The sequence below is a fragment of the Dipodomys merriami genome, unplaced genomic scaffold, assembly GCF_024711535.1.
Source record: "Dipodomys merriami isolate MVZ:Mamm:240054 unplaced genomic scaffold, mDipMer1.0.p SCAF_6, whole genome shotgun sequence".
In the NCBI taxonomy this organism is placed as follows: Eukaryota; Metazoa; Chordata; class Mammalia; order Rodentia; family Heteromyidae; genus Dipodomys; species Dipodomys merriami.
In genome coordinates this window covers 58,300,463-58,325,214 of record NW_027206179.1, presented here as the reverse complement: position 1 = coordinate 58,325,214, position 24,752 = coordinate 58,300,463, and the positions used below count along the sequence as shown (strand labels likewise).

The following is a 24,752-nucleotide window of genomic DNA, read 5'->3' as shown; positions in this document are numbered from 1 at the left end:
AAGACCCTATCTGAAAAATTGAAAGGCTGGAGGAGTTGCTCAAGTGGTAGAGCACTTGTTTAGGCCCTGAGTTCAAACACCAGTTCTACCAAAACCAAAAAGCCCAGATTGTCACTGGACTACTGCTACCTTTGAAACACCTGACTGTCCACAGCTCTGTCCTGACACCAGTCTTTACTTAGTCTACCAATCTTTGCTTATGAACCAATTACATTCTGGTAAATTTATCCATTTTCTCAACCTTGGCATGATTGCAACTTGGAGGCTAACTTTTTTGTTGATAATGGTTGTATGATGTGGATGTTTAGCAGCTTACTCTCTATGCCAATAGGAACCATCCCCTAGTTGTGACAACCAAACGTTTCCAGATATTGTCTCATGACCTGAGGGGCAAACTTGTATCTGGATAGGAACCATTCTTATATACAGTAGACTGGTTCTACCAAGTTCAGAACCTCAGCTGGGTCTTGATAACATTTGTGGATAGTAATTTATTTCTACATAAATTATGTAAATCCCTTCTGAAATTTAAAACACTAGGTTTCTTCTTCAGATAAAGAATGAAAAAACTAATGATGTACTCTCTCCTTTTTTTGTCCTGTCATCACAAATTTAAAACCAAAGTAAGATTTTGTATCTTAAAAATGATTATAAAACAGAAACATAGATATTTGGGGCTCATTAATTTTAGGAGACATGAAGTAGAACCTACAATTATATTTGCAATTATCCTGGATGCAGTATAAATACTAACAAAAGAGATGCATCCTATGTTTAAAATTACATTTCCATTTGTACCCACTTACCTGAAGAAACCCAGGAGGACGGTTTAGAACTGCATCCAGAGAATTATCCAGAAACCTCACAATTCGAAGGTACCCAGGATACGAAGGTGCACTAACTTCCCCTGCAGGATTTACAAAAAAAATCTGCACTCCATTTGGTACCAAAATTAACTCATCAGCATCTAGCCCTAAGCTTTCAAGGGGAGGTGGCTGAGAATGGTTTCTGTAGAAGTCCTCTCCAACTGATGAAACCTCCCCAGAATCTGTTCCGTAGGACACAGTGTAGTGTCCCTCGGCTGCCTGTGGAGTGTAAGCAGGAGGAGCTTCTGCTGGACAGCTTGGAGATGGTAAAGACAGAGAAGAGGGTTCAGCAACTGACCCTGCACCTGTGGCTGAAGTGTTTCTACTTTCTTCAGCTTGCTGGGGAGGTGACCTAGAGGACTGAGGCTCTGGTGACTTTCCATTCATGTCCTTTGGTGGGAACTCTGGATATAACTTGGGCACCTCTTGCAGATCATTCCGTAGAGAAGTGGCAAGTCCTTTCTCTAGGATTTCTAACCTGGTACGAACATTCTGCAGTGTTTCTTTCATTTTCTGCTGCATCTGTCTAGCAGATTCCCACCCAGGGCCTGTGTGTGTAGGCTCTGTTGATACTATGCTGATTCCCCTGAGCAGGTGTCCTATTCCTTGCTTGTAGTAGTTCTTTGCTTCCTCCTTCTGGCCCAATTCATCTGTATTTAGTCCTTTATTAACAAATAAAAAGGCCTTCTGGTATGCTTCTTTGATGATCTTAATTTCAGCAGGCTCTCCATTTTGTGGATTTTGCTCCATTTCTGCAAAATAGAAAACATTACCAGTAATTAGCTAGCTACTTGTTTACTTATTCATTTCTCTTACCTGAATATAGTTCAAGAGGACAGGAGACTTGCTCGTCTATCTTGTTCACTTTTATATTCTCTAAGACTAGTTCTGACACACAGAAAGCCCTTAATATGTAGTTGATGGATAAATGCTCATACTCCTAAATATTAAGAAATAAAAGAATACAACTATTAAGTAATTTTTACTAGTTTTAATAAAATACTTCTCTATTGTATTCACCTTTAAGAGCTGCAGTAAAAAGCCTTACTTAACATTCATTATACAGTTTCTATAAATCCAGATTATATCTAGAGCTAATAAAAATTAGCTGAATCATTGGTAAGAAATGTATGCATTATCCTGCCCATGTAATTGTAGCCCCCCTGTACAGTATGTTCTCAAATAAAATAAAATACAATTAAAAAAAATAAAATAAAATAAAAAATAAAAAATAAAAATTTTAAAAAAAAAATTAGCTGAATCACACTGAATGAGAAATGAGAAAATATCTGGAGGAAACCTTAAAGTTACCCAATTTTCATTCAAAGATAGCAAGCTACCCAAGTAGAGTTAGCCTATTTTCCCCTCTAACCCCTATTAAGATAGCTTACTAAAAGATTACTAAAAAGGTGATAACTATTTTATCTTTTGGAGGTCCTGGAGTTTGAATGCAGGGCGTGCTTGCTAGTCAGGCACTTTACTGTTGAGCTATACCTTCAGTTCTTTTTCCCTACTTTTTTTTTGGGGGGGGGGGCAGGGCCTTGCTTCCTACCCAAGTGTGTGTCTAGACCTCAATCTTCCTATTTGGGTTTCCTACCATGGCTGGGACGACAGACATGTACCACCAGGCTCTGCTAATGATTGAGAAATGGTCTTAACCATTGGCTCAACTTAGATTTGAACTATTATTCTCCCTGGTTCAGCCTCCCAAGAAGCTTAAGATTATAGGCATGAGCTATCATCAATGCCTGGCTTACAAATTTTTTCCTTTTTTTGTATTTTTATTTTTTGCTGATACCAGGGCTTGAACTCAGGGCCTTACACTTGCTGGGCTTGCTTTTTCATCTGGTGCTTTAGCACCTGAGCCATGCCTTCAGCCTAGCTTTTTGCTCTTTATTTCAGAGATAGAATCTCTTAGACTTTTCTGCTCAGGCTGACTTCAATAGTAGTAGAAATAAATGTCTTCAGAATGCCTCCCTTTCCAAAGATCCTGAGAGATCCAAATAGTCAGGTCTCCTTATCAAGGCTCCAGACCAGTGCTTTGATTTATGAATATTCCATTCTTACTTTCCCTTGTCTGGGGGTGACCCATTTAGAAGCCACCAGTGTTTTGATTTACAAATTCTGAATTACCCCCACTTTTCCTGGACAGGCTGTAATCCATATGGATTACTAACACACACACCTCTTGCCAACTGCAAATGTAACAGCTGCTTTTACCAACCCCCATCAGACCACACTACATTCCCCACTACAAATGCCTCAGCTTGTAAGCAAGGAGTGAGTCTCTTAACTTTGGCTGGGGGCTCCCCTCTGTTCCCCGGGGCCTCCAACAAACCTGTGTTGGTATTGAACATGCTGTCTATTCTCCACGCCTCTGAACCTAATAATGAGCCTTTGAACCCAACAGTAACCACTTCTTACTGCAGAAAACAGGGGACACATTACACGCTCCTTTGATACAAGGTGGCACAGAATAAGACAATACAAGTCGCCAGAGGCCTATCATATTCCTAACTGCAAGTGTTTACCAAGCATCTTGTCAAGATAAAAATTATTATGTGATTTCATATGCGTTAATTTTCAAAGTTGGGAATAGAAAGTGTAGGAAACATCAATCTGAAGTAATAAGCAGTATCTATTCCAGTACCACAATCAAATCATAAGTCAAAACCTGTTTGCAGGTAGCAATAATACACGTAAGTTGTATTATACATTCTAATGAAAGTAAAAGGAGCTTACAAACAATATAACTATATGTCGGTTTGCTTTAAAAATAACAACGCAAAAGTAAAGTTTTGAATCCAAATACCTGGCAATTTGGTTCAATCCTGTTTCTAAAAATGACAGTAAGCAATCACGTTTAAAGGGTAACACCACAGTTAGTCTTAGCTGCCTTGACCTTTACAAAAGAAAAGAGGGAAGGTCCACAAACATCATTACTTAAATTACATATTAACGAATTAGTTATATATAAAGTGATGTAGTCTGATTTTCAATGCAATATAAGAAGGATGATTAAAGCAAGCCAATTAACTTTTGTATCACCTTGACATTTTAAATAAGAGCATTTCCGATTTGAGAATTTATCTTACTGCTACTGAAATGCACAAGACTCAGTTATATTCACCAACACTGTCCAACAGACTCCTGCCCACATTCTGCAGAAAACAAAACAAACAAACCCACCTTATTCTTATTATTGAGAAGGGAGAAATAGGGCTTTTTCAAATATCTGTTCCCAACTCCTTCTGTACCATCCTACCCCATTCTGGCTCACTAAGGTAATAGCTATATACATTTCACATGTATATAGGGCCACAGGTGGGAAGCAATCCTTCATCACACAGTATCAAGGCTTCCACTTTCAAGCAGGCTGTATATAAAACCACCAAGTGAAGTCAACTGTAAAAAGAGTACACGTTAGAAACGAGTTCCACTTAGGAAATCTTCCCGATTTCGTAAATTTCAAAGAAACCTGATTAGATTTCTTAACTACTTCTGACTTCAGTCCAACTGTTCCTCTGGATCACAATAACTGAGTTCCTCGTTACACACCAGAAAGCAAACTTCGATTCATCACAATCTAAGAACGGGGAGGCCGGCCCGGCCCGACTGCAACGCCACAATGCTAGGTCACGGCAGAGTGCACAGGGCCAGCACCCTCTCTCCCTGATTCAGAGTTTGGGATGTCACATTCCTGGCGGACGCGAGCCAGTGTACTCGACAGAGTGCGCCGCCACGCCCTCCACCCGCGGCTGCCCTGGGGGGCCGCTCCCCAGCAGGCCGCAGCACGGGCCTCGCAGGGTCGTGAAAGCCAGGGAAGGGAGAGTAACTCGAACCTTTTCGTCCCCCCCTCCAGCCATGTCAACAGTGAAGCCTGGGCCTCAGGACAGGCGCAGAGGAGGGGCTCCAGGAGGGGCTGCGGTTTCGGGCGGACCATATCAGCCTGGGGGGGGCGATGTGGGGGTAAGGGGGGGTTCCCCACGCCAGCAGTCAGCGCCGGGAGCGGGGATGTGGGGGTGAGTTGGGGGGGCTCCCCACTCCAGCAGTCAGCGCCGGGAGCGGGGATGTGGGGGTGAGTTGGGGGGGCTCCCCACGCCAGCAGTCAGCGCCGGGAGCGGGGATGTGGGGGTGAGTTGGGGGGGCTCCCCACGCCAGCAGTCAGCGCCGGGGGGCGGGGGAAGAAGGGGCGAGATGGGAGTTTAGAACAACTTCTCCAACTCATCTCCCTCGAAATGGCTCCCTTCAACTGTCCCCCTCAGACTCGGATTGCGGAGGGGGGACCCCCCTCCCCGGTCCTCCCCCCCCCCCCCGCGACTCCGAGCCGCCCGCCCACCTGAGCCTTGCAGACGTGGGGCGCTCCTCCGGCGCGGTCTCACGAGCTCCCCGCCCGAGCGTGGCAACCTGACCCGCTCCCCAAGACGACCCGCGCCCCGCGCCCCAGGCTCCGCCCCCCACGCTCCGCCCCGCCCCGCCCCCGCCGGGCCGCGCGCCACACGTCACGCGCGTCACGTCACGCGCGCACCGCCTTCGCAAGCCCGCTCACGTGGCTAAGCCCCCCGCGAGCGTCGCGCCCGCTGCAGCCTCAAGGCTACTCACTCTGACCTGCCACCCACCTGGGATGGGGAGACGGCCTCGAACCGGGGAAACGCCGGTCAAACTGTAAAAGGAGAAAGAAGAGCGCCGGCGGGCGGTTCCTCACCCCCCGCCCCCAGCCCCCTGCCCCCGACCAGGGCCTCTGCTTGGCCACGTCGACCGCCACTGCGCCTGCGCAATCTCCCCCCCCCCCCCCCCCCCCCGACAGTGGGCCCTGTGCAGAGAGCGGCAGAATCGTGGGCCGTGAACGCCGGCGGCCGGCAGGGGGCGCGCCTGACGCTGTGCACCTAGAACAAAAGAGGACGAGCAACTGCAACCCAGTCTCTGCTTACCCAGTTACCCTCCTGTAAGGTGTGTGTGTTCCAATACCATAAAAGATGCTAAACATTTTACTCATAAGGATAAATAAGCCACTGCCAAAACCATTTAGAATTACGAAATGCTGAAAGGGAAAAATCTACGTTTTTACCTTAAAAGTTTTTTAAGATTAATAAAATGCTTGATCACACCCATATATATATATATATATGGTATCATATATATACATATATGATATGTACAGTATATGTATATATACAACTATATATACACACAACTATATAGTTGTACTGGTGTTTGAACTCAGGCCCTTGCATTTGCTAGACAGGTACCCTACCACTTGATCCATACCTTCATCCTTTTTTGCTTTCGTTATTTTAGGAAACAACAGAAAAGAAAACTTATATAGTGCTCTCAAATTTCCCAAGAATCATAAGCACAGCATTGTCAATATCAAAATAAAGCTGTAATGAACTTTCCTAAGTTATATACTAAACCATTTTACAATAAACCATATTAGAAGGTGAATTTTAAGCTCTTTATTCTCTTTGTAGGATATCTGAAAAATCATTTTCATGTGCGGAGACAATGCATATTGGTAAAAAAAAATCCTTAGATCAATTAAAATAGAGTTTATTTGATTAAAATGAAACAGATCCATGAGTCAGGAAGGTCCCAGAACTACAGTTCCTGAGAATGTGATCTGATGGATCTGAAGGAAAGTCTAAAACAACTTAGGTACAAAAAGCCAGTTAGTTATGGCTTCACTAGTTGGTTACTTACAGTTTAGCTTATTGGCTGCAGGCTCTCCACAACTAACTAAATTCTGTTATGGTTTGGGCTCTTGGACCAGTACATATGCTCAATCCAAAATCCATACCCCTTAAAGTTGGTTTAACAGTAAAAAAACAAACGAAGTAAGAAGAAAATATTCTGGGATGGTCAGTCATCTAAATAGAGTAAGAATTGTTATTTTCTTGATTAGTAGTAACATATTGGTCCTGTTTAAAATGTATAGTTTTGTGATTCACTTTTTTTTTTGTTTTTCAGTTGTGGTGCTTGAACTCAGAGCCTGGGCACATTCTAGGAGCTTTTTTTGCTCAAGGCTAGCACTCTACCACTTTGAGCCAGAGTGCCACTTCTGGTTTTCTAGTAGTTAGAGATGAGTTTCATAGACTTTCCTGCTTAGGTTGGCTTTGAACCACTATCCTCAGATCTCAGCTTCTACAGCAGCAAGAATTATAGGAGTAAGCCACTAGTACCTGGCTAGTGATTCACTTTTGTTTCTTCTTTTGTGTTCTTTTCTTACACAATGTCATCCAAATGATAAAAGCAGCAAGCACTATACAACTTGGGTCTGTTTGGGTTGAAATGACATTTGAGATTAGCAGAAAACAATCACATATTTGAAAGCATATGAACAGCTATTTTTAACATGTAGTATGTTACTGAGGTAAAACAAAGGCTTAGGTTTTTAATCAGACCAAAGAGAGAATCAGCATGTTTACCCTGTCATAAGGAAATAATAGAGATTTCTGAAAATGCCAACCTGTCTCTTCAGATCCTCCTCCACCCTTTTAGAACACAATGCGGCCATGGCCTAGACACATAAGGCCTATGAGTAAGAAATAATAACAATCATTTACCCAAGCAGAGCTATTCCAGCATGAATGTGCTCCTGACATTGATGTATATGGCTGACATTGACTTTTTCTAGAAGACCATTTTATGCGCATACATAAATCCCAAGTTTATTTACCTTAAGCCATTTGGACAGTCCAGGTGTAGCTGCTAAAAGCATTTCAAAGATTAAAAACTCTCCATTACTATGTACCTTGGGATCTATCGTCATGCTTATAAAAAGGTTGGACTTGGGCACTTCCACATATGCATTCTGGGTTACTTTTTCTTCTCACTAGACTCTTAAAAAATAATGTAGTCTCTCACCAGACATTCTGTCATCTGTAAGCCCAGCTATATACCAGACATTCTGTCATATCTGTAAGCCCAGCTATATACGAGAGGCTGAGGCAGAAAAGATCAAAGGTAGATTGGGTAACAAGAAGACATGTCTTAAGAAAGAAAAAGCATTAGGTAGGGAAGTCTTTTTTAAAAATACCATTATTCACATATTCCCTGAATGCTACAATATATCTAATTTAGCAATGTCTCAGCAAAATATTCCTCCTCTTTTCTGAAGCTATTGAAAGATGTTGTCTAGGGTGGGAAAAGCTAAGAATACTAAATTTGGGTATGGTAGTTTGAAGTGGCTGCCACTGAATAGAAGTTTAAACTGTTCTTTTATTTGATACCCTTGAAGTTTCTAATTCCAGGATAATACACTAGAGTGATATTTAAGAAGGTGAGATTTAGGAATCACCACATATGACATTGAAGATGTAGATTTTGATTATTTTTAAACTCCTATATCCTTGTAATGTCTTGTATATTTCCAAAAAATTAACAATATTGATCATCAGTATCACATTACTGTAGCTGAGTACCCAAGACCACTAGTTCTGGAAACCAAGTGGCTGGGTTTGAATATATTGTTAACCACTCTGCAACTGTTTTGTCATAGGAGCATTATGCTTCAATTAACTGAAATCATTCATTTAAAGTAGGCAATAAATGATTATGATACTTGATAGGCTTTTTGCCTTGCTGAAATCTTTAAATAATTAACAAAGAGTTGTTTTGTTCTAAGCAAATTTGAATACTTTTTTTGTTTGTCTTTAATAACTTGACAATGTTCTCTCTCTCTCTCTCTCTCTCTCTCTCTCTCTCTCTCTCTCTCTCTCTCTCTCTCTCTCTCTCTCTCTCTCTCTCTCTCTCTCTCGTTGTAATGGGGTTTGAATTCAGGGTCTTGCATTTCCTAGCAAGGCACTACACCACTTGAGTCACAACCCAGCCTTTAGATTGTAGTTATTTTTCAGGTATGGTCTTTTGTTGCTTACATCTGGGCTGGCCTGGACCAGGATCATCCTCCTTATATCTCCAGAATAGTTCAAGTGTGCAGTGGGTGCCACCATACTGTTTTTTTAGTTGAGATTTTTCTCACTTTTTGCCCAGGCTGGTGTCCAACCTATATCCTCCCACTCTTCACTTCCAGGGTGGTGGAGATTACAGTTAGGGTATATTATCTTTAATTAAAAAGTTGTTCACAGTACAAAATTAGTAAGTGTAAATGTTATTTTAATCATCTCATATCACTTAACAAAAATAATACTAAGGTACCACTAATAATAAGGTACCATTTTGATTATTTGTGTTCCCCCCCAAAAATAGTCTGCCTATTGGTAGACTTTAGGAGTTATTTGACTATTTAAGCAGGTGATATCATTATAGTTCCAATTCCTAAATGGTCATGCCAAAGACTTTGGTGTAGAAGCCAGCATTTTAGTTAAATATACTTGCTAAGAGTTTTATACTAAATTATACTATAATTGAATAAATTTTATACAAACTGTCATGTTTCTTTTATCCACATGCTGAAAACACATTGAATTTTTTCCTTTCATTGATTATATTATGTCAATGGATATTAGGAAATTCTGTGTATCACATGCTGATGAATGTCATTAAAATAAGAAATGTTCATTAGTTATGCATCAAGTGAGGTATCAAGGCATCTGTTGTTTGAATTAATCTAGCTTCTCACTGATGATACAGACTAATTGCTACAAGTTCATATTGAAATCAGTAGACAGCTTTGGTGTGCAATAAAGCTTGTAGTGAACACACTATGTTGAGGGCTATTGTGATAATAATGTTCCAAAAACACTACACAAGACTAGGTTTTTGATCTATAATATCATTTCATTTTTGTTCTTTAAATTCTTGGCTATATGGAAAAACATTCATTGACATAAGATAAATGGCTGTGGTGTTAGCACAGCACAGATTTCTCCTTACAGACCAAATATAACTGCTAATGGATTTATAAACATTTATAAAATAAGGAGAAGTAATCTCATACATCAAATTGGAGATAAATATGTGGATTTTGAAATTTATGCAGCAGATATGCCTATCTATTAAAAACCAATTGATTAAAGTATAAAAACTTCCTTTAATATTTTGACTACCTTAATTTTTCCTAGCTGAATGGAATTCTTTTTTATTGTAAAAGTGATTACAGAAGAATTACAGTTACATATGTCAAGTATTGAGTACATTTCTTTTTGAACATTGTTACCTCTTCATTTTTCTTCCAGTTTTTCCCTCCCCACCTCCCTCCCCTACGTTGTATAGGTCATTTTTAATGTAGTATCTAGTGAGTATCACTGCTGAATTTGTTCACCCTTTGTTCTACCATTTCTGTGCTCCCCTTACCCTCCAAACAGGTAAACTTACATAAAAGACAAAGGGTACAGAAATAAAAAACAGTGACCAAGGAGAGAGAAAAAAGGAAAATAAAAAAACCCTCTTGTTTCATTTCTGGGAGTTCATTTTAATAAACATCATTTTATATGATCATATGTACATAGCTACTGAGCCTTTATGATCCTTTCCTAAGAATATCCTCCTTTGGTCTTTCTGTGTGAATGTTTATAGAGTCTCATATAATTTATCATGTCCAAGTGTAATTTTTTATCTTTTACCATAAAGTGGGTTTACTTGTAGCTTTATAATTGTAATCTAGTTCAACAAATGATGGAAACCATGCAACCTATGTTTCTTTGGGTCTGGCTTATGTCACTTAATATAATTTTTTCCAAGTCATTCCATTTCCTTATGAATAGGGCAACACCATTCTTTCTTATTGAAGCATAGAATTCCATTGTGTATATATACCATATTTTGTTGATTCATTCATCCATTGAGGGGCATCTGGGTGGATTTCATATCTTGGCTATGGTAAACAATGCTACAATGAACATGATTGTGCTGGTAGCTTTAATGTGGCCTTGTTTGTGGTCTATTGGCTAAATGCCAAGGAGTAGAATTGCTGGGTCATATGGAAGCTCAATGTTTAGTCTTTTGCGGGACCTTTATACTGCTTTCCAGAGTGGTTAAACAAGTTTACACGTCTACCAACAATGTAGTAGTCTTCCCTTTTGGCCACATCCCTGCCAGCATTCTGTGGCCATTCTAACTGGGGTAAGGTGGAATCTCAATGTTGTTTTGATTTGCATTTCTCTTATGGCCAGAGATGTTAAACATTTCTTCATGTGTGTATTGGCTATTCTTATTTCCTCTTCAAAGAAGTATCATTTTAATTCTTTAGCCCACTTATTAATGGGGTGGCTGTTTCTTTGAGGATTTGTTATTGGGGGGCTTAATTTTTTTAGCTTTAAGTATATTTTAGATATGAGGCCCTTATCTGATGCATAGCTAGTAAAGATCTTCTCCCATTCTATTGGCTTTCTGTTTATCTTGCTAGCTATGTCTTTTGCCATGCAGAAACTCTTCAATTGGATTTGTGATTCTAGGTCTTTACTTAGGAAACATGTTCCTAAGAGCCCTAGTGTTTCCCCTACCTTTTCCTATAATATTTTCATGGCATCTGGCCTTACATTAAGATCTTTGATCCATTTGGAATTGATTATGGTACAGATTGATATATAAGAATCTAGCTTCAGTTTTCTACATCTGTATAGCCAGTTCTGCCAGCACCATTTGTTGAAGAGGCTGTACTTCTTCCATGCTGTGTTTTTGGCTCCTTTACCAAAGATTAGGTGGCTATAAGTCTGTGGGTTCATTTCTGGGTCTTCTATTCCATTGGTCCTCAGGCCTATTCTTATGCCAGTACCAAGGTACTTGGTAATAGAGTTTGAAGTTTGGTATTGCTATTCCTTCAACACTGTTCTTCTTGCTGAGGATTTGAACTGAACTCTTTATGTGTTATTATGAAGGCACTAATAGGTTGTTCAGTAAATTGTCTTATTTTTCTGTTTATATGTATAACAAGATGGTAGGGTATAACTTAATTGTAAACAAAAAATCTTATCATAGCAACTTCATTGCTTCAGAAAAATAGGTTGGTAACTCATGATTCAAGATGAGTTCCCAATGCCGGGTGCTGGTGGCTCACGCCTGTAATCCTAGCTACTCAGGAGGCTGAGATCTGAGGATCACAGTTCAAAGCCAGCCCAGACAGGAAAGTTTGTGAGCCTCTTCTCTCCAATAAACCACTAGAAAACCGGCAGTGGCGCTGTGGTTCAAGTGGTAGAGCACTTGCCTTGAGCTGAAAAATGCAAGGACAGCCCCAAACCCAGAGTTCAAGCCCCATGACCAACCAAAAAAAAAAAAAAAAAAGATGAGTTCCCAAGACTCAAACAATAAGAGACAAATGAAGGAACAGAATGTTTTGTGATACTGTCCCTACTTTAGAAATGAGCAGATTTGTCCTGGTGGAGTAGTGAATGGAGGGCAGGGAAAACTGAGAACAGAGGAGAAGCCAAACAAAGGACTCCGAAGGTCAAAATTTTGAATTTTGCATTTGAGGTTCTTGTTGCTATCATGATATAAGAAGCCTAAATGTCTTGACTTCTTTAGTGATGTTCACTCAAAATGCTAGTTTAGCTTTGTTCTATTGTGGCTAGAAATACAGGAAAGTGCCTCAACATCTATCTTGTTTATATGGTACAAAATAAGACAGATCTGTACAGAATAAGACAAAGAACTATCCAGAAGACTCTATGAACTTAACCAAATTAAGGAATGGAAGGGATCAGAACCAGAGGTGTCCTTAAGACTGTAAGCCTTTCAGGAACTTTTGGTCATCTTGAAGAAGACATTAGATTTTCCTACAAGAGGAAGGAATAGGAGGCTCAAAGCCAAACCAATGTCCTTAGCCAAAGACTTCAAGAATGAACTTAAAGTTTGAACAAATTTGGTTCTTTATTTATTGAAGTACAAGAGAGCACACCATGGTAGGCATGAGCCATCATAGTAAGAAGGTATTAAGAAAGACTCCCCCACAGTATAACCTCTGCTTTCACTGTATTTGATGTAGGTATAATTTGTGGAAGGGAAGGGGAAAAACAAATCGTTTAAATAGGGATACAGGTGGACCCACTGCAACAATGAGATGTACAAGTCGTTATGTCCAAAACGAACTTTACAACTTTTGTGCGGGGGGGGGGGGGGGGAGGGGAGGGGGGTAAGGGTGGGAATGATTGGGGGGGCAGGGGGAGGATGGGAAGGGATGGGAAGGGGAAACAAAGGAGGAGGCTACAATGCTTGATAAGAAATGTAGTCATTACCTTGCCCATGTAATTGTAACTCCTCTGTACAGTATTTTCACAATAAAAAAATAAATTTAAAAAAAAAAAAGAAAGACTCACGGGATTTAGGATTGCATTAAGTAGGTGATATTTGGGAGGCTAGAAGGAAGCAGAACTTTACTCTGGTTTGGGGGTTGTCAGGAATCAGAGATAATTCTCTGATTTGGTGCTCTTAATAAGTCTTATCTAGGAGAGGAGCCAGAACCACATAAAATCTGTAATTATTTCCGAACCAGCAGTCACTCAGCCAGCATTAGGGTATGTTTGTTTGGCCATTATTGTGCTTTGGACAACATTCATCTCCTCTGTTCAAATACAATTTCAGAGTGGCCATGCTTCTGTCTTGAGCCTTAATAGATTAGTGTGACCTTATCTTGTATGTTCTATTGCAACCTTGTGTGTTCTATTTCAACTGTGTTATTCCAGGGAATAAGCCCCAGGCCTAGGAGTAATTAGTAGGCACACATTAGACTCACACATTAAGGAGTGAGTCTTTTTGCTGGTTCAAAGGTAAGTTTATGCACACTGAGTAGTTTTCTTTGAAGAATGTGAAGGCATGGCAACTTTGTAGAAAAGTTCTGAGACCCTGGTCAGGATCCTACTGAAATAATTAGAGGAGGAGGGCCCTGCTCTTTTAGCTTTATAGCAAATCACACCCAAACAATGTCCAACTTCTCACAGAAGGAGCCTAGAAATGAAATGTGAATGAATCCTTGGTAATGCAGCAATGTGGCTATATTTTGTTCATTATTAATATAGTGGTTATGTTTAATGTATTTGTTGTAGGTCTTTAAAAGATTTCCAACTGTTGTGTAATTTGGGATTACAAAAAAGAAGAGAATCCCTTAAGTTCTAGTTGACTGATACTAGTCAAATCCTGGACTCTTCCCTTTCTTGAATAGGATAGCCACAGAATTATGTGAAGATTTATTGGGAAAGTCCATTGAACATCTCTAAGAATTCACAATTGGACATTCTTGTGATCCTATGGGATTCCTATTCCAAATAGCACTAACAGTTTCAGGTAATATGCAGGAAAGACTCAGACCCTAAATTCCACCACTGGGTCTCAACAGTTGGGGCTGGTTCATCCAATCCTGATTATTCACATAAGATGATATTATAGCTGAATACCAAACACAAAAGTTTAGGTGTATCCATTCACAGAGAGTTCATGCACATGGATACTATTGATGGAAATGTTTAAAAGATTAAAGTTCTTCTGTTTTTATGGCTAAAAGAATATACACCAAGGGTCATACCTTTATAGTTGAAATTTTCTGTTTTTTCCCCAGAACTTTTTGCTATTCAGTTGTACTCATTTCCTGAACAATCTGTACTTATTAGTCATTTTAATAGGTTTATTTATTAAAAATTTTTGTATGTCAGTACTAGAGTTTGAATTCAGGGTATGGACTCTGATTCTTAGCTTTTTTATTCAAGTCTAGTACTGTTACCACTTGATCTTTTCTTCTGCTTGCAGCTTTTTGGTAGTTAATTGGCGAAATGAGTCTTGTAGACTTTGCTGCTGTGATATTCAATGTGATGCTCAGATCTCAGCCTCTTGAGTAGCTAGCATTACAAGTATGAGCCACCAGCACCCAGCTTGAGTGGTTATAGCTTTAATTGCTTTCTTTTCTTTCCTGTGCATGTGTACTGGGACTACCGCTTGAATCACACCCCACTTTCATAACTGTTACTGTTTCCTTAAACATGAGGTTCTTTTTCACGGGGTAATAATAAACTCTGAAAATACTTGACATAACATAGCTACAAAGACTTGGTGCCTTGACTAGTACTTGTACATAAAGATGAAAAACTACAGTTGAATTATATTATTTTTTGCCCTATAGCTCCAGTTCAGCTTCAATAATTGGTATTACTATTACCTGCTATGTATGATCAGGAAAAATGGCTCCTTCCCTTTTGGAAAAATGGCCCCTTCCCCTTTGTTCTCCCTCAGAGCATTTTTGACCCTCTCTAGAAGTCATGGCCCAGCACCTGTAACCCAGGTAACTAGTGCACCTGGGGGCAGTGGGAAGTCTCCCAGGCTCTGAGGTGACTTCCTCATCCTCTGAGGTCACCTCTGCATCTGCTGCTGCTATACATCCTCCCCACCCTCTCCCTATATAACATCAATCCCTACCATAAGTCCACCTTCTGCATACCTCCATCTCGTAGGGGCCAACAGGTTCGGTTCTGCTAAGAAACTCTCTCCTGCCTGAACAATCACATGGGGTCTCCTTTCTCCAGACATTACCTACAAAATCTGTTGTCTAAAAATTTTACATTCAGCACAGAAAGTGGTGTTTATTACATAAGGAGATTTCTTTTTAAAATTTAAACAAGTACATACACACAAAAATTTGCATATATTAATGGGATACTCTGTGTTATTTCAAACTTCCATGTGCTGTAGAGAGATTAAATCAACTTGAATATGTCTATTACCTCAAATACTTTTCTTTATGGTGCCTGTTTCTTTTAAAACCACCAGTGCTTCCATCCCCACCCCCCATCAAATTCCTTGCTTTAATTTACATGCAGACAAGTGTCTGTGGTGTCATAGCTGAGCTGAGCATCACTGAATTCTATTTTGCTGTAAGCCTTGATTATCACAGTTGGGTGCTTCTTATGCAGGCTTGAAGAGACAGAAATTAAAATGCTAACAAACTCCAGTTTGAAACAACCCACAGGAAATACATATATATCAAGCCCTCTCTTCCAAGTCTATAAATTACTCCATCAGAATAAACTAAGGGAATTTGAGTAATTCTTTCTGTGAAAAATAATTTTCAGAAAAAATGAGGCAACCGTAATAATAATCTTTTCCAGACTAAATATAAGAAAATAATTTTCAGAAAAAATGAGGCAACCATAATAATAATCTTTTCCAGACCAAATATAAGATCATCTACTGTTTTACATTTGTCATTTTATTTCACATACCACCATGTTAATGTCATGGGTCCCAAACCCCAAAGCAAGTGCCTTATAAACCAAGATTCCACAAAACTGCATTCAGAACTATTATTTTGAAATTCACATCGTTACTATTATATGCTCATTTTCTTTTTCAGTCAGAACCGTTGAAATAAAGATTATTATTAATGCCGGCGCTGGTGGCTCACGCCTGTAATCCTAGCTACTCAGGAGGCTGAGATCTGAGGATCGCAGTTCAAAGCCAGCCCGGGCAGGAGAGACCGTGAGACTCCTATCTCCAATAAACCACCAGAAAACCGGAAGTGGCGCTGTAGCTCAAGTGGTAGAGCGCTTGCCTTGAGCTGAAGAGCTGAGGGACAGCACCCAGGCCCAGAGTTCAAGCCCCACGACCGACAAAAAAAAAAAAAAAGATTATTATTAATATGGCCATGGTCTTGTGGCAGATAATAGCTAAAATTTATATATTTCTTCTTTTGTTCATTTTGTGCCAATTGTGGGGCTTAAACATAGGGTGTAGGATCTGTTCCTGCACATTTTTGCTCAAAGCTAGCTAGTGCTCAACCACTTAAGCACAGTCCTACTTCTGGCTCTTTTGGTAGTTAATAGGAGGTCAAAGTCTCACAGACTTTCCTGCCTGGGCTGGCCTTTAACTACAGATCTCAGCCTTTTGAATAGCTAGGATTATAGATGTGAACCACTGGCATCAGGCTCTGTATCTACAATTTAAACTGGAACTTCTAAAAACCTGAGTGGCTGGGAATGTGGCTTAGTGGTAGAGTGATTGCCTAGTATGCATGAAGCCCTGGGTTTGATTCCTCAGTACCACATAAACAGAAAAAGGCAGAAGTGGCACTGTGGCTCAGGTGGTAGAGTGCTAGCCTTGAGCAAAAGCAGCTCAGGGACAGTGCCCAAGCCCTGAGTTCAAGTCCTAGGTCTGACCCCCCCCAAAAAAAAGTGAGAGAAACTTGTTCTGTTGACCAATTAGTTGTATTCAGTCTTACAATAGGTAACCAGGAAAATTAAACAACACACACACACAACACAACAACAAAAACCTTGAGTGTGTTATTTCACATCACAGCATCTTGTTGTTGGTTATCCCTCAGGGGTTAAGTATTTTAGGAAAATATGAAAGATCTTAGTAAAGATCAAACTTGCCAAGAACAAAGGTGGTCTCTTCAGATAAGTACTCATCACCGTGGACTATTTGATAGAAATGTATTTGATTCCTGTCAGTCTTGCCTACTTTCTAGAAGAACTTGGTTAGACAAGTCACTTATGCTCCAAATTTGTTTCCAACTTTGTATAATTGGGATAGCAATTACTAATTCATAGATTTTATGTGTTGATAAGTAAGATAATGTATGCAAAGCTCCTTGTCCCCAGGAGAGTCAGCAGTTGGATGTGGAAGGGCACAGCTGTAGCAGCTGCCTAGTTTAAAATTCTGAGCAGGCTAGTGGCTGTCTCTGCGACTTGTGAGCAAGGTGGCCTTGTCCATCTGCATCTCTAGTTTCTCACTGGCAAAATAGTGTAATGTTAGTAACTAATGGCTTTGTATGTGGAAAGTACTTAGAATAGTGCTCAACACATTATACACACAAAAAATTGTCAAATTAAAAACTGCTCTTTGGCGGGGCATCAGTGGCTCACTCCTGTAATCCTAACTACTTAGGAGGCTAAAATCTGAGGATCATAATTTGAAGCCAACCCTAGGCAGGAAAGTCCATGAGACTTTGATCTCCAATTAACCACAAAAAGACAAAAGTGGAGCTGTAGTTCAAGTGGTGGAGAGCAAGATTTGAGCACAGAAGCTCAAGGACATTGTTCAGGCCCAAAGTTCAAGCCCCAGAACTGGAAAAAAACAACTCTGATCATAGTTTATGCTAAATAAACAGGAGCTATTTTACCCTGTAACAATTTTTGTGAATGAAAATGATATTTTTCCCCAACAAACATGAAATTTTGATGCTTTGAGTTTGTCATTAGGGAAATACAAAAATCTGAAGCAGCAATCTGTGAAGAATCAACCTTATTATAGCTATGCTAGTATGTCTGCTGGAGTTGGGGGCAAAGAGAGGTGTGGTGGACAGAAAGGTGCTTAGAGTATCTTCTGAGTTTTTATAATGAAACACCTGTGTATGACATTAGCTACATCCTGAGAAGAGGAAGGGGGCAGTTTGCAAATGGAAAAGAGGAGGAAAGGCAACTTTTTTCAGTATCTCCCAAATACCCCACGTTGTGGTAGGCACTTTGTATACCTGATACCCATTTCACACAGAATGAAGCCCCTTATAGATTTTATTCTCTACAATAGCTTTGTGAATCTGTGAGAATCTTTGAAGATTTGTGATAGACACCTTAAATTAGACCCAACTCTCCAAATAAAAGTTTACGGTACAAATAGGGTAAGGATTCTTTTTTTCTGCTGCTCTCTCATTCTGCTAAGTTCTGATTTTCATATCAGAGGTTCAGCAGCTTTGGTGTGTGAGCATCACAGCTTTCAAGGTGAAGGGACGGGTTTTAGTTCTCCACAGTACGTGGATACATCCACAAAATAAGAAACACTGGAGATACCACACAGCTCAAGATTAATTAGAAATTAATCTTGAATGGTTAGATGAGCATCACAGGAGCTACAATATTTCTCTAACCCATGAGGGAGAGACTACTAGGGAGTTAAAATTCACCCTGCAAGGGATATTGCCCAAAGTAACAATAGCAACACCATCATTCAAATAATTCAACCTGTTCCAGTTGCAAGCAAACGAAGCCTACATTTCTATCCCTGTCTTTTGAATGATGAATACCAGCTTGTATTACCTCAACCTTTCAAGAATGAAATATATTAAGCTAAAAAGAACCTACACTAGTCAAAAGAGTTTGTGAATCTTTAAGGGTGATTGCTGATTTCTGAATGACGCCAGAAGAACAAAGAACCTGGAAAGTTCTTTAAAACACTCCCCCCCAAAATAACTTCCATTCATTTTGAAAAATTACTGTAATACATGCACTGTGGAATTGTGAATATATAAATAGCAACATTTTGATAGGCTTCTACCTATAGATCATAAACAGGAGAGTTTGTAAATGTCAGTGAATATGAACTACTCCATGTGTTTTAAAATCCCTTTGCATCTTTCAAAAACACTCTTAATTCAGATGGTCTTTCTTCCTCTCTTTCCTCCTTAATTTTCCCAGTTAGTCTTGGCTGCCTGTGCTAAATCTCTCCCTCTCATAGAGATTTAGGGTTTTTATTGAAACAGACTTGTAGCTATTTTAGCTTGGGCAGTTGGTCACATTCTTTTGAAATTAGCCTCAAAGTAGATGGCTGCTGAAAAGAACCATAAAATAATATCAGCACACAATAGTTCCTCTGTTATCCAAAATGTTTGAGGCAGCCTGGTTCCAGCATGTCAGCATTAATAGTGTTGCAGCTTGTTATTTGTTTTTAAATTTTTGTCTTAAAATAGACCCTCTCTGCAAAGATAACCATAGTTATCAAAGCCACGAGATTTGCACTAATCCAGTACCAATGACTAAGAGATCTCATGTAGATTTTATCAGTGTTTACATGCACTGTTTTTTTTTTTTTTTTTTGTCGGTCATGGGGCTTGAACTCTGGGCCTGGCACTGTCCCTCAGCTCTTCAGCTCAAGGCGAGCGCCCTACCACTTGAGCTACAGCGCCACTTCCGGTTTTCTGATGGTTTATTGGAGATAGGAGTCTCACGGTCTTTCCTGCCCGGGCTGGCTTTGAACTGCGATCCTCAGATTTCAGCCTCCTGAGTAGCTAGGATTACAGGCGTGAGCCACCAGCACCTGGCACATGCACTGTTTTTTGTTTTCCAAGGAGATGGTATATAATGCTCTGAAATTTCATCAATTTCTGTATAGATGCATGTTACTACCATCACAACTTGCCTGGTTAATTATTTCATTTTAGTTTCTAGAAGCAACACATAGTTAAAGTAGGAAAATGAAAACAATGCAAAAAACGCAAAATCTTAGGTGAAACTCACCAGATCTGTAACCCCATTGGGAAGAATATTTTAACAGTTTGGCATATATATATAGCCATTCTTCCCACTGTCGGTGTGTATGCCAGTCTATAAAGCTGGAACATGCTACTTTTGTTATTCTTTCTTTTTAATCAACCTATACTCTCCCTGCAAAATATGTTATTTTCATTTTAATGCACATTGTACATATACAGTGTGTGTGTGTGTGTGTGTGTGTGTGTGTGTGTGTGTGTGTGTTCACACATGCGTTTGTGCATGCACGCACCCATGTGCCTACCTGTAATGGGACTTGAACTCAAAATCTCATGCTCTCACTTGGCTTTTCTACTTGAGGCTGACAGCTGAGTTACATTTCTACTTCTAGCTTTTTGGTAGTTAACTGGAGATGAGACTCGTTTTTCTGTCCTGACTGACTTTGAACCATGACTCTCATATCTCAGCCTCCTGAGTAACTAGGATTACAAGTATGAGCCACCAGTGTCTAGCAGTGTAGACTTTTTTGATCCCTAAAAAAAGCCAAGCACCTTTTCTTGTATTCTTTTTTCTGTGAACTGCCTGTTGATATCTACCATGTCTTTAAGGAGTAGACATGCTGCAGAACATTGGTCATATATGTTGTAATATTTTTCTCATTTCATCCTTAATTCCTTTGATTATGAACTTATGATACAATTTTTATATACCGTAGTCTAATGGCCATCTCTTTTCATATCTGTAGCTCCAGAATCTAGTATATTGACTGACAGAGAAAAAGCTGGTTCATGTACATCAGTGGAATGCATAAGTAGACTAAAGACATCACCTCGTTCTCAGGTGTCAAGCTCAGATCTCCCTATCTCTTCTCACACAGAACCACCAAATCCTGTGAATTCCACTTTCAAAATGTCTTCAAACATCCCATGACCAAAGCCCTATCAGACTTGTCATTTCTTAATTGGATTTCTGTGAAAGCTCTTCTCTCTGATCTCTCTGAATGAATTTTTTTCTCTGTGTTTCACCAGTATTTTCTAAAAACACAACAAAGAACAAAATCTGTTTACTCTTCTGCTTAAATATTTTTAGAGTTTCTTGTACCCTGGAAAATACATCTGTTCATTAGGCATTCTAAGTCTTCATAAAATCTAGTCTGTCTTTCAGCCTCACCTCTCTTCTTTTTCTCTCTTTATATGGTCTCTGCTCTAGCCACAGCATTTGCAGCTGTTCCAGAATAGACTGCATTCCACAGCTGTTTGTTTTGTAGAGCTATCTCAACTGCTACAAATTCCATTGGGAATGTGTCCTATTTCTCCATCCAAATTATCACACCACCATTAGCATCACTACCGTTCTCTCTCTCTCTCTTTCTCTTTCTCTCTCTCTCTCTCTCTCTCTCTGGGTGCCTCTGTGTGTGTGTGTGTGTGTGTGTGTGTGTGTGTGTGTGTGTGTGTGTGTGTGTGTGTGTGTGTGTGTGTGTATGCTCACACTGGGACTTGAACCCAGGACCTGGGAACTGCCAGCTTTCTTACTCAAGGTTGATGCTTTACCACTTCTACCACAGCTCCACTTCTGGCTTTTTAGTGTTTAGTAAGAGATAAGAATCTCATGGACTTTCTTGCCTGGGCTGGCTTAGAACCATGATCCCCAGATCTCAGTCTCCTGAGTAGCTAGGAATACAGAAAGGCATGAACCACCACTATCCAGCTTATCACCCCCTTAATGTTGCATATGCTCTCTATAATTCCTCCTCCTTTCAAAGATGACCTTGTTTCCACTCCAGTTCCATGCTCACATAAATGATTTGCTGCATCAGCTTTTACTCAATCTATCAAATACTTGACTACCTAGTATTTACATATGGACTGACTTTATTTATGATTCTCAGATTCCAGGGAAATTTCTGAGTGGAGTGCAGTTCTGGAAATGCTTCTAAAAAGCTGAAATCCAACATGCACTTTTTGCTTTAAAATAAAAAATAAGAAGTAGATGGCAGTGTTTTCTTGGGCTTATTGAGAAGCAGAGCTTTCTCTTCCCTAGTGATAGCTCCTTATGTTAAGAATGTGATGATCGGGGCTAGGAAGGTGGCTCAGTGGTAGAGCGCTTGCCTTGCATGCATGAGGCCCTGGGTTCGATTTCTTAGCACCACAAGCAAAAAGAAAAAAGCCGGAAGTGGCGCTGTGGCTCAAGTGGTAGAAGCGCTAGCCTTGAGCTGAAGAGCTGAGGGACAGCGCCCAGGCCCAGAGATCAGGCCCCATGACCGGACCCCCCCCCCAAAAAAAGAATGTGATGATCTAGGCATCTTACTACTGAGTTTAACTGAAAACATAGTATGTATTTGATCCTACTTAAATACCTTTAGCTCTCAAACATTAACCGATTTTCAGGGTAAAAATGAGTAACCTTTCGCTTCTGCAGTCTTAACGTACATGAATTATTTGTGTGTTTTCTGCTCTCATTGCAATATGAATTCAAGATGCATATATGAAACTTCACAGAGACTTTCTACTAATAGAATGATCACAGGTATGAAACTCCCTGGCTTATGATTTTTCTTTGAAGAAAAAATAGGAATAATTTTAGTAGATCAGCAAGAAATAGTTCTTCTTTTTCTAACTTCCAGATTGCTAACAGGTCAGCACTATATTAGTTGCTGATGATGCAGAAAACAACAACACAGGCATGATTCCTGGTCTGACTATGACTTTGAAACAATCCTCTATCCCAGTCATGCCCTAGAAGATAGCAGGAGTTCTTTCTCTTCTGTCTTACCCTCTTTTAGGATAAAAGGGATCAGAGATTTGGGAATGAGGGAAGGTGGAAAATTGTGGCAGGATAACTAGGTGAAAATCAGGAAATTATATTCTTTGTAATATACAAAGGGTCAGATTCAGAAGTTGAAACCCAGAAAGCAACTAATAAAGTAGTTAAGCTTCCTGCATTGAAATACTAATATAACAAGGTATTAGAGACCTAAAAGATTAACAATCAAAAACTGGTCTCTCCTTTGAAATGGTAAAAACTTGGCCTCTGTCTGGGAATGGGTAGAAAGGGTAAGTTTGTCTGAGAAAAGGAAACATTAAAGCTCTCCTTTGTCCATATGTTTTTGAGTAGGCCCAGAGACATTCCCACATTTTAAAATAGTAATAGTAAGTAACATCCATCTTTTTTTTCTTTTTTTTGCTGGTTTTTTAAAATAAGTTTTTTTTTAAATTGTGAAAATACCATACAGAGGGGTTACAATTACATGAGCAAGGTAATGAGTACATTTCTTATCAAGCATTGTTGCCTTCTCCTTTGTTTTCCCCCCACCATCCCTGCCCTCCCATCTTCATGACTACACCCCCCTCCCACTGCCAAAGTTGTAAAGTTCGTTTTTGGACATAGCATCTTATACATCTCATCATCTTGACTACCTAGCACCATTGCCTAAGACTTAGGGGTTGCTAGATGTTGATGGGTATTCCTCCAGCTCAGAAAGGATATGGAAGCAGATAACAGCTGCCATTTTGAGTATTTAATTCTCATTTCCTGCTTGGAGAGCAAGAAATACCTCTCTCTCTTTCTCTGTCTCTGTCTCCTTCCCTGTTTGCCTCCTTCCCTTTTCTCTTTTAAACTGGCTCTTGAGCCATCTAAGCTGGAGTCCACCTTTACTGTGTACCTTTTCTATTAATCTCCTTACTCTGTACATCTTCATTCAATTCTTTTTTAGAGATGCCAAGAATCTGAGATCCTCACCTTTGCCATGACCACCCACCACTAATAAATTGGGAACCAGAGGGAACACTTCATCCAGTCTCTGCTATCAGTTTCACCTATTCCTTTTTGTTAGTTCTGAATTATAATTTTTATTTTCAGGCATGACTGCCTTATCTTAGCTGTGATAAATGTCTGAGTTCTGGTTTGGAGTGTTTCCACTGCAAGGCACTTTCCTTCAAGGAAATCTGGGAAGATCATTTCATCCAGACTTGGAAATACTGAAGGCTCCAAGTTATCCTCCTTTGTCTGAATCATGAACTTACCATGATTGCAGACTGTCCTACTTTCTTTCCTTCTAAAAGTAAACTACAACCAAAAGACTCTGTTCTTAGGAGCTATCCCTCTCATCCAAATATATACAGGAACATGTTCCTATGTTTACATCACCATTTCCCCCATTATTCTCTCAGGTTTGCTAATAAATTCATCAAGTATTTACAAAGCCCTCCTTGTATGCAAAGAAATGAACTTGACACCTAGAAACAATGAAGACATGGAGCCTGACCTGACTCTTCTTACCCTCACCTAAAGACTCAAGCCTGTTAGAAGTTGGGACAAAGAACTAGCCCTTCAAAATAAAACATTCCCATTCCTGAAATAACTCCTGAAAGAAGGAGGGAGAGAGTAATAGTCGTAATAGTAGTAAGTTATTATTTACTTACTGAAGAACAATCCTTCCTGGCCACGTTGCTTATGATTTCCTTTCAGAACTGAAGAATGTGTCCTGGAGCCAAAGTGGGGCTGTTGGTGGTTGCTGTGCCTGGCCTGGGGGAGGAGGAAAACCAGAGTGAAAAGGCTCTTTCATTCCTCTGGCAACTGCAGCCTGACAGCTGGGCCCAGCCTGTGGTGTTGATCCTTGTTCTGACTGGTATTCTCCTGAGATAGCATGTGTTCCTTTAATGACACAGCAGGAGCCAGGTGATGGTGAAGAGGGTATACATGAGCTACATAATTACAGCAAATAAAGTGTAGACAAGTGTTTTAACCCACCCCTGTAAGTTAACATATCTACTCTATTTAAACTCTTTCTTGAGATCTCTCTCTT

General features: G+C 40.0%; 1 protein-coding gene across 6 annotated transcripts in view; it reads right to left on the bottom strand.

The window, feature by feature from the left end:
* The window catches only part of Spart (spartin), a 51,383-nt gene extending 26,938 nt beyond the window's left edge, over window positions 1–24,445 (bottom strand). Inside the window, exons 1-3 of one of the 6 annotated variants that reach the window (XM_070002965.1) lie at window positions 5,206–5,291; window positions 3,679–3,768; window positions 807–1,618 (exon numbers count right to left, since the gene is read on the bottom strand). In XM_070002965.1, coding sequence (XP_069859066.1) covers window positions 807–1,616 — 810 coding nt within the window. In that variant the 5' untranslated portion in view covers window positions 1,617–1,618; window positions 3,679–3,768; window positions 5,206–5,291. Of the gene's footprint in view, window positions 1–806; window positions 1,619–3,678; window positions 3,769–4,055; window positions 4,408–5,205; window positions 5,292–5,485; window positions 5,562–24,369 lie in introns of those variants that run through there. The other 5 variants (XM_070002964.1, XM_070002968.1, XM_070002967.1 and 2 more) reach the window with 5 other exon arrangements.
* Window positions 24,446–24,752: the final 307 nt, after the last annotated feature.